Genomic DNA, 10,937 nt, shown 5'->3' with positions numbered 1-10,937 from the left:
TTCCGGCCCGGCCCGGCCCGGCCCGGGGCCACTTTTTCACCTCTTTTCTGGCCCGACAAAATTGTGGTTCTATCGAGGCCACACTAGCGGGCCAACAACTGGGCGGACTGCTGATTGGTCAGAGAGAATCGTCACAATTCTCGCGCGAGTTGATCATCCCTAGCGTCGCATATATTGTGACGCTTGCAGCATTTTTGAAAACAGAGAAGCTAGAAATGGCAAAGAAAAGCACACCGTGGTCGATTGACGAGGTTACGACGTTCCTCCATCTGATAGCAGATGACAAAATCCAGCGGGAGCTCGACGGCACAACTCGCAACCTCAAAGTTTTTCAGGAGGTCTCTGCACTGTTGTCCGTACGCGGATATGCAAGGACTTTCCAGCAGTGTAGGGACAAACTGAAAAAGCTTAAGAGTGAGTATCGAGCCGTCAAGGACCACAACGGCCGGAGTGGTTCAGATAGGAGAAGCTGGAAGTGGTTCGACCTGATGAACGATATTTATGGCCGTAGACCGGCCAGCGTTGGGAGGGAGGGAGGCCTGGACTCTGCAACCGCGTTGCTGTTGTCCCTGCATGGTAAGTCTTTGCTAACGCTCTGTTATTTGCTTGAAAGCGTTGTGTCCCTATCTATTATAAAGCTCACTTCTAACAAACAAGTCTATTTTATCCTTACATTTAAGTTCTACAACCCATGCTTGTATGGATCCCCGAAGAGCTACATAGCTAGCTAAGGCAGATAGCATTAGCTAGAGCTATTGTTTGCTACCACCACATGTGCCATTGTTTACGTTCAGTTTTTCTTTTCTACAGTTGTTGTTGTTGCTATTTAGTATTGTGCTGCAGTAGTTTGTGGAATTAACAAGTCATGTTGCTGTTCTAGATGATGCCATAGATGAAACTAGTGAGGAGGAACAGTCCCGAACAATGGGTGATCCGTCCTCGTCATCGAATCCAGAAGGGACCCCAACTCGACCACAGACACCAGCCCCAGCCGAACAACCGACACCAACTCAACCACCAACGCCGAGTGCCATCACGACACCGCAGCGTGTGGTTCTAGGTAAGAAATAGGCATGGCAAAACGACTGCAATTGTGACTTTTTTTAAACTTTAGATCATCCATCGTCAGTAAGTAAAATAAGCTATACCACTGTGTGGAAGTGCTCTGTTACAAGTAAGTAAGTAACTAGCTAGTAAGCAGCTAGTACAATTGTGTGTGACATCCTATTATATACATATATTTATATTCATTATCAACAGGCTGGACATAATGTAATTCACTTTCACAATCATTGTAAACATCTAGGGCATAACTGTCTTTAGTTCATCCTTACTGTAGTTCTGCTTATACATTTTATTCTTATATCCTTGTGTGACCTGTACCTGTCCTGTGTTTTTCATTCTTATTGCTAATTCTTATTGCTATAATTATCTTATCATCATACAGGCAAGAGGAAACGAGGAGGAGACGAGCACCTAGCACAGGAGGAACGGCACCATGTACGGAACCTGGACCAGGTGGAACGGAACCTGGCCCAGGTGGATCGGCACTGGCAGCTGACCATGGAGGCTACTGCCCGGGCAATGCAGGAGGAAATGGCCTTGAGAAGGGAGGAGAACGCTCAAACTCAGGCATTTAACTTAGCCTTCCTGCGCACTCTTGGCCAGGTTGTGGACAGCCGACGTGGCCCGTCTCTTCAGGAAGACGAACCACCTCTGTAATTGCCACATTAGTACAGTAGTTTCTTGTTTATGTCTTATCTTTCTTTTTTGTTTTTATAATGCCATGCCTTTTTATGCTGCTGCAACAAATATTTGTTTTTGTTTTTTTTGTACAATGCCATGGCTTTTTTATGCTGCAACTAAAACACTTCCCAAATTGGGATTCAATAAAGTACTTCTCATCTTATCTCTTGTTGATAAATGCATCATCTGATTTCCTGCCATAATCTGATTAACAAACTGATTTTCGTGAGCATGTAAACAAAGTCACTGGGTTGCCACTCGCACACAAACACACAGTTTTGTAATCCAATCATAAACTGAAATGAAATGTACACGTTTCATTAAAGGGCTTTAAATCAGCAGAACAAAAACACTGAGAATTGTGTCCTAGTCCAACGTTTAAAACAAATTCAGATTCACATAATTTTGAGGCAGAAGTTATAGGCCTATATTTGTTCTAAATAATAATAAAAATAGGCTACTAATAACATTTATGTGGATCTAACATTGTACATGAATTTATAAAGCAATAAGAAACACCAGTTAGGAAAAAGCCCATAAGATAAAAAGTGAATTTTAAGAATAGATTTAAAGCAAGAAATAGTTTGCTAGCTTGAGGTCCTCCTCTAAAACATTGTTTGGTAACTGACACATCATTACTTAAAGTCAAAGACTACCTTTTATAAATAAACTGGAAGGGGGTATTTTGAAAAAAAAACAGAAAGAGGAGGATAAGAGATAATTTGTATTTATGTTTATAGTTTACTTGGATATTTGCTTAATTTATTAGAGATTTTCTTTTCAGGATCTGATATTTGCTCAAATGTTCTTATTATGGGGCAGTACTTACTGGTACTTGAAATTCAAATATTTACTAAATAGTCAATTCTGATAACATTTTTTGGTTTAAATCATTTGAAAAACACATGTATGTGAAAGACAAAAAAAGATTTATTTATGTTCAACACAATGTAGTAATAATAAACACAAAACAAAATGTCACTACCCTTAAATGGCCCACAATCTTTCAATTACTATTCAGGTAGCGCATCAAACCCTCTCTTATGTCAGTGCCCCCCTCCTCTGCACCTTGTGCCACTGCTACCCCAGGCTCTGCTGCTGCTGCTGCTGGTGCATCCCATTCATCATCATAGGCCTCTTCATGACTCTCGCAGAGGTTATGCAGAGCACAGCATGTCAGCACCATAGATTTCACAAGTTTCACATCACAGTCATTTCTTTTCATGAGGCAACGCCACCTTCCCTTCAGTCTACCAAAAGCGTTTTCGACCACTACCCGTGCTCTGCAAATGTTCTTGTTGTAGATCACATGTTCTGCTGTCAGCTGTCTATTGTCAGGGAACGTTTTCATGAGCCAGTTTTGCAAGGGATAGGCATTGTCTCCCAGGATGTAATAGCCAGCATTCACCCCACCAATGTTCCTGGTGCAAGGTGGAAAGTAGTTGCCACGACTGGCCAACTTCCACAATGAGGACAGCCTCAAAACCCGAGCATCATGCATGCTCCCAGACATTCCTGCAAACACATTCCAGAAATGTCCCTTTCCATCTACAACTCCTTGAAGGATGATGGAGTGCCAGCCTTTCCGGTTGAAATAGTCACAGTGGTATTCCTGTGGTGCCAAGATGGGTATGTGTGATCCATCAATAGCACCTACACACTGTGGGAGCCCCCACCTCTTCTCATTGTAGTCGGCCATTTCTGCAAACTTCTCCCCGTCTGGTGAACGAATTAGTTCCGGTACTAACAACGTCTCTGAAGCAGCACAGAAGTCTTGCACACACCGGCACACAGTTGTGTTGCTCACTCCGAAAAGATGTCCAATGCTTCTGTACTCTGAGCCGGTCGCAAGCTTCCACAGTGCGATAGCCACCCTCTTCTTTAGAGGTATACACTTGCGGAATGCTGTGTCCTGTCTCTCCATCGCTGGCCGCAGTTTGTTGCACAGGTAGGTGTATGTTTCCTCAGACATCCTAAAGTTATCCACCCACTGAGTGTCTGTGACAGATGGAACAATCACACCCCACCACTCGGTAGCTCGGTCGAGCATCCAAACACATGGTCTGCGGCGGCGACCTAACTTCTGAAATACACAAACAAAAGCATACATATTTTAATACGTAAAAGTGGTAGCTACAATTAATTAAATACTTGAAACACTTTGGTCGTATAGTGAGCGTGAAACACATCGCTAGTTAGCGAACGTTAGCTTACCGAGTAGCGTTGAGTCGTGCTGGAGTAGTCTCTGCCGCTTTCTACGATTGCCATAAGTCTCCCATGAGCTGCTTCTCTATTACGTCTTGCTATAAGCCGCCTTTTCCGAAACAAAGTGTTCCTTCTTGCTGTGATAAAACACCACAGACACAGAAACAAGGAAACGATGGTATCCACATCCTCCATTGTTGCGTGTTTCGTGAGTTGTGTCGCATTGAAGATGACGTCACGGCAGTTGTATGCATCGTCGCTCCGCCTACACTGCGTTACTATAGTAACTACCCCAGTTCCTAAACTGTAATGGAAGCGCAGCATGAAGTGAGTCGGCCCTGTTAAGGCCCAACGCGGCCAAGCCGTACCGAGCGTGGCCGAGGCCGACCGTGTGGTGGAAATGCGCCATTAGACACTCTGAGACAAAAACACAATTAACTCAAGTCAAACGTATTCGAGTGTGAAGCTCCAGGTACCAGTTTGTAAAAAGCTGTTAAATCCAACAAGCTGTGTGTGTGTTCTGTATGCTCATATTTGTGTGTGTGAGTGTAAGACAGTGAAGTGAAGCACCAGACGGAGACATTGAAGCAGAGAACAAATCCTCGCTGTCATAGTTTTAGGTTTATAACAAATCTGAGACGAGGATCAGATTCAGAGCCCTGGATCAGAAACATTTCCTATTGAAAGCACACTCTTGCAATCACAAAAGTGTTGAAATATTGAGTAAAAGCTATTGGTAGAATTGGATAATAATGGAGGTAATGATTTTAGTATTCTCCTTCCTTCTCAGAATTTTAAGCAAGACAAGTACTGGCACGAACAGTAGAATTTCGTTGAACGAGGCACACATATCTCTGGCTCATGATGCCTTTTTGTTCATTCTTCTGCCAAGTACGAAGGAGTTACATATGGGTCCAGAACAGTCTCATAATACACACATGCACACAGAAGGACACTTGTATTTCATGATCCGCAAAAGGATTCACACTTGTATTTCCGGATCCACACTTGTGTTTTTCAATGCACACACAAATGTGTTCCGTTTCATATTCATGGAAATAAAATCCAAATACAGAAAATAAATGTACATATGTATTTTTGATCCACACATATTTATTTTCCGTTGAAAACCTCTGCACCTGCAAACACAACCCGCTTTCTGTGCATGGATCACTGTGCATTCATGTGTGGGTTTTTTGAGACTCCCCTGACGGTCACCCGATTCGTACTTGTAATTTATTTTATCTATAGCCAATCAGATGTCTCCTCCAGTCTAAGCCAATCACATGAGCGCGCCCCCACGAGGGTATGATTTCTTGTGTTCGTGACGTAGCGCTTCATTTACGCATTTTGCGCTGTCCGGAGCTGACAGGTCAGAGGCAGGGCCAGGGCCCGCCCAGTTTACTAATTGGCCCGCTCTGAGAAAGCTTTGGTGTTTTTTTTTTTATTATTATTATACATTTTTTTATTCACCCATTGAATAGAATATCCAAGCATTCAAAGTGAAATGTAAGTGAACAAATATCTAGTAGAATTAATGTTGTATGTGTTTTATCCTCTGAACGGAACTAATTTCCGGTAAAAAACTGGTTGTTGGTTCCCAATTAGTAACGTGAGAGAGCTGCCTTCAAATTATGCTCTCATCTAGCAGCGATCCAGGGCCAGAATCTCCGACTCCGGAGACTATACTGTTACGGCCGCTTGCTCCACGGCGCTAGCAGTGCTCCCTCCCGCTCCCCGTCGTCAGCATGAAGCAGGTGTAGGCCTACCCGCTGATCTGTCTGCACTTGATGAACCGCCTTCACAGCCAAAACTGAAGAAGTTCCCCTACACTGTTAATCATGGAAAAGCAAGGTGCTTCTCATCGAGGTGGCATACAGATTTTCCCTGCGTGGAATACAGCGCAAGTAGGGACGCACTTTTCTGTAAAATGTGCAGACATTTCCCCAGCCCAGGAGCTGAAGGTGCATTTACGAGGGATGGATATGTAGACTGGAAGCACCTGCGTAACTCGTTGGAGAGACATAAAAAAAGCGAGGACCACTACTACTCACAAACACTTAAATAGCAATGATCACCAAAATTAATGTTGTTACATGTTTGATCCAGTAATATGGAAAGGATAATTGATTTCAAGTTACTACCTTTTAATATATTGCTTTAAAATACAGGGCTTACTAAATGAGACTAAATGTACTATTTTAGAATTGCAGCTGACATATTATGAAGTTTATTGAACCAACCACTTTTTTTTCCCTTCAAATTACGTTTTCAGCATGGGCCAATGAAGTGGACCCCCGAAAGGCATGTCAGTTGTTCAGAGAGGAACTGCTGGAACGTAACTCTGAATGTCCACGCCTCTTTCTATCAATCGACATGTTTACTGCAGAACAAGAAACGGACAGTTCATTGATTTCATTCTTTAAAATGAACAATGTTAACTGGGCAGCTCCATTCAAGTGCAGGCTGAGAGGTATTAATAAATAGTGTAACTTCTCATGTTTCATTATAGGTAGTCATCAGGGTCGAATTTTGCCTTTTTGTTTGTTTTTACTTGCATGTTGAGGATTAAGTTGTCCCTTAGACCAGGGAAGAAATAACTAGTTACATTTCTTGTATTGAAAGCTTGAAGGATGATAGCACAATATTCATGTTGTCTCGTAGTAAGTGTATGTTGAATATCATCTTGTTGGTTGTACTTTTCTAAATGAGGTCGTCTTTTCAAGGGGATGCAGCAGTCGGCCAAGGTGTCAACCGACACGTTTTGTCAATGGCCATGCAGAAACTGAAGACCGGCTTCAGTATACATTTAGGTGGGGTGTCCCCATTTGTCTTTCAATTGAAATAACCACTTGCAGCTAAATCTTAATAAACCAACAAAGACAACACAGTCTCACTCCCTGATCATCCAATAGCGACGCTTGGTCAGGATCCTTTGGCGTGCAGTTGTGACGCGCCGAGTCTCCTTCAGCTTCATAAACGGACGTGAAGAGCTTTCAAGTGATTGCAATGTATTCCCATCTGCGGCGGTATTTGATGCTCATGGAAGCACTGCATCGGTCCATGTCGGCGGCAGTTAAAGTCAATGTGAGCGTCCATTTCCATTGGATAACGGAGGATTTTACACCCGGAAGTAAGTATTCTCCTTACTGTCGATTGATTTTACAGTGATATCTGCACTACTCATCAACTCAAATACACCAGATTATCCTTGTTAATTACACAACATTGATTGGTTTAAATTGTGTACAATGCTTTTGTGTTTTTCCCCTTCGATTCGGAGAAACAAGTATTTTTTCGGAGTTTAGGATTGTCGAAGACACTACACTACCCAGAATCCTCAGCTATCGTTCCGCTTTGCTCGACAAACCCCGTGATTAGTCCTCAAGCTCTGTGATTGGTTGACCTCCAACTGCATTCCATATGAAAAAAAACGTTTCGTAAAAGATAAAGTCATACTTTATTTAGCAGTGCTTGCTTTACTCTTTGAAAGTCATCACATGAATGCATTGTAATAAATGGTTTGGCTGCATTAAATATTACACATCTGTCGTAGTTCTTTATTTATCTACAGAGATCTGGCCTCAGAATAGACCGGAAACTATTCTTTTACCGTTCTGTTTTAATTTCACAATAAAGTTAGGAGTAATAATTTGTTTTGATATTATTGTTTTTTATTAACTAGACCGCTGGGTCATGTTAAGACCATCTTTTCTGTGTTGCTGTGGGTTTTTTCCATCGCTTTTGTGTTACAAATATCAAAACAATAACAAAATATATCCGTCGTAAACTAAACCGGAAACAGCAGTATAATTGATTGTGTTAACACTGTAAACTTGACAGTTTTTTTAACCCGCACCTCCTACTGGTTAAAGCACGTTATTACACGTTTAGAGTAATTGCAATGCAGGTAGATTGTGTTGCTTTTTAATGACTGTTTTAAAATGCCTTTTTCTTAATGTCTTTCATTTTTGTAAAGCACTTTGAATTGCCTTGTGTTGAAAGGTGCTGTATAAATAAACGTGCCTTGCCTTGCCTAAGGTCTGTTCTATAGGGGGAAAGTAGAAGGTCAATGATAGAAATATAGAATAGAAAATATCAAGAAGATACTGTAGTGATCTCTACAATAAAACAATTTAGATATATTTAAATATATTATACATATTTATTATATTCTTATAAGATGTATGTAGATAGAATAAGAAATGTGCAGAATACAACAGTCTAATGGTGGAGGTACACACATGCACTGTTGAGGAACCTGCGACCCAAGTTTTTAATTCATTGCATAACTACACCGTAGTTGTGTATATGATATGTCAATAAACCTTAGAAAATCTTGAAATTTTGAAAGGGATGTGCAAAATAGCCATTATATACAGTTTTTAATGAACGATTAGAGAATAACGAGTAATGAATATGCTTTATAAGGATCTGCAGATAAATGTTTAGTCTTCTCAAGCACCCACTACCAAATATCTCGCCTGATTGTTGGCACTTGACAATCACCTTCACTGAATTTGACTCAGGTGTAACTAAAGTCTGATTTAAGGGTTGTTTATATTTCACATCATTAATCCAAATCTGTAAAGTAACTAAAATAAATGTAGTGGAGTAAAAATACCAGGTTAACCTTTAACCCTCCGGTATCACTGTGGACGTTTTTGTCCATATGGGTCATTTTTCGCTATTTTCTCGATCTATTTTGGAATTCCAATTTCAATTTTTCAAATCGGTCTTTAATTCACTGTGTAACAAATCGACTACGCTTATTGACCATTCGAGACAAAAATGTCCACTGCAAAAGACTTTGATAAAAACAATATATTAAAAGGTTTTTTTCACAACTTTTTTGGGTTACAAAAAGCATACAAAAGCATTGTACACAATTTAAACCAATCAATGTTGTGTAATTAACAAGGATAATCTGGTGTTTTTGAGTTGAGCAGTGCAGATATCACTGTAAAATCAATCGACAGTAAGGAGAATACTTACTTCCGGGTGTAAAATCCTCCGTTATCCAATGGGAATGGACGCTCACATTGCCTTTAACTGCCGCCGACATGGACCGTCGCTCCTGGACGTTCAGGGAGTGAGACTGTGTTGTCCCGGAGGTCACACAGAAGTGTTCCTTGCTCTAAAATATGTCTCTATTTCCAAATACCTATACTTCTGACCAATCAGCATCTTATGAGGAGCTTCTTGAAGACATGAGTGGTTAAGATGTATTTTTTTGCATAACGAATAGGCCGTCATTCGCTATAGACAACAACGGCAAAGAGGTTAGCTACAATCAGTTATATCCGCCCTGGAGAGTATTTATTCACTGAAAGAAGATGAAAAAACCACACTCTAGGTTTTCTCGCAATCGGAAATATGTTTTCCCGTCTGGCATCTTTCAGAGTTTGATTGACAGATAGTTACAATCACCTGCCAATTATTTTTCAAAACCGACTTTTTAAGAACTGTTTCGAATAACGGCTATAAAGATGGTTCTGAAAAACAAAACATTTTAAGATTGGGGAAAGATCTGAGTTAATAAAAGATGGACGTTAATTGCAGGTCTGTATCAGGACATAAACTGTTGTATTCTACCGGAGTGCCAAACATGCTCCAAATCTATGCACCTCCTTGATACTCACTCACACCCGTACATTCAGCTTTTATACAAACAACAAACAGCTCAAAAGAAAGTTAGAAAGGAGGCATGTGTAATGCCTAGGACCGATGATCTGCTTTAATCCTTCATTTATATACAGGCCGCACCAACCCTGTGTTCAGAGACTGTTGGTGCCTGACACTTCCATATGCTGACTTCTCTACCACCATCTACATGCAAATGGGATTCAACATTCTCTTTGGTCCACTACCAATGAAGCAAACATGAATTTAAGAGGAGTGTGTAGATAAGTCATTCAATGTTCATGCCTAGTTTGATATAATTCTATATGCACAACACAAAATAGTCTATGTACTGTACGTATATCGGTATATATTAATAGTTGGCTGTCTAACTGAAGAAAAATACTAATGTGGAGTAAACCTGTTCGAGAGGCCCTTTTTCTTCTTTTTGGGGTTTTCCCTTTCCTAAAGCGTGGTATAAAGGTTTTTGTGCATGTAAATGGTCTACAAAGACCTAAAACCCCTTTACATCTGTTACATAGTTACATTACTACACTCGCACTCGTATTGGCAAGCGCTCCAACACATTGTACGTGATTAGCTAGGGATAAGCGGTTGACCAACCACAGCAGAGAAGACTTGGCTCTAGTTTCAGACAGAGGGTGAAAAGAGGTGCTGCAGCACAGGCAGTACGAGAAAATAAAGAGCTTTTTGAACATTAAAGCATGGAGGCATGTCACAGTAGAGGCACTAAATACTAATATGAACCTGGAAATAAGTAGAATATGGTCTCTTTAAAGATGCAGGAGCTTTGCAGGATTAAGTTATTTTCTGCACTGATAGGTTACACATTAAGATATAGGAATGAGCTCTGGCCAGTCGCTGCCTTTTTCTTGTTTTCAACACAAGAAACCTTTAAAGTTTTGGATGTAGAGGAGCTATGTTTGGAGCGGTGTGCATGTTGGAGCTCTGCACGTCCTTCCTGAGCACGGCTGCATCTATCAGCCTCCCAGCAGCTATGCTATACCTTCAAAGCAATCAGCTTAATGTAAATGCACATTGTAGCTCCGCATGGTAGAATTCAATGATGGTATGCATTTCCCATTGTTTATTATCGAGTTCTTTTGTTCATCTCATTCTGGTTCTCTGTTATTCACAGGGCTGTTTGAAAACACCGGGAGACTGGATGTTATTTTCTGACTACTGCGTTTTTCAAAATAGGATTTGCCTTGCTGCTGTATCAAGAGCAATACATCTATAGAGCTCAAATCAAACTCTACTGTGTAACCCAGTGTTTCTCAAAGTGGGGGGCGCGAGAGACCAGGAGGAAAAATTGTTTTAAAAAAAAAAAAATCATACTTTGA

General features: G+C 40.9%; 1 protein-coding gene across 1 annotated transcript; it reads left to right on the top strand.

Moving 5' to 3' along the window:
• Positions 1-215: 215 nt before the first annotated feature.
• Positions 216-1,731, top strand: LOC117490946. The gene is made up of 2 exons (XM_034140730.1): positions 216-576; positions 1,448-1,731. Exons 1-2 carry the CDS (start codon positions 216-218, stop codon positions 1,720-1,722), a joined length of 636 nt encoding a protein of 211 aa, XP_033996621.1. The 3' UTR covers positions 1,723-1,731.
• The last annotated feature ends 9,206 nt before the right edge of the window (positions 1,732-10,937 follow it).

Source organism: Trematomus bernacchii, unplaced genomic scaffold (genome assembly GCF_902827165.1).
Source record: "Trematomus bernacchii unplaced genomic scaffold, fTreBer1.1, whole genome shotgun sequence".
In the NCBI taxonomy this organism is placed as follows: Eukaryota; Metazoa; Chordata; class Actinopteri; order Perciformes; family Nototheniidae; genus Trematomus; species Trematomus bernacchii.
The sequence above is the reverse complement of the archived record's forward strand: the minus strand, read 5'-3'. Positions and strand labels throughout refer to the sequence as shown.

Coding starts and splice junctions, on each gene's coding strand:
- LOC117490946 (XM_034140730.1), top strand. CDS start 216: ATGGCAAAGAAAAGCACACCGTGGTCGATTGACGAGGTTACGACGTTC. Junction 577..1,447: donor GTTGCTGTTGTCCCTGCATG/GTAAGTCTTTGC, acceptor ATCATCATACAG/GCAAGAGGAAACGAGGAGGA.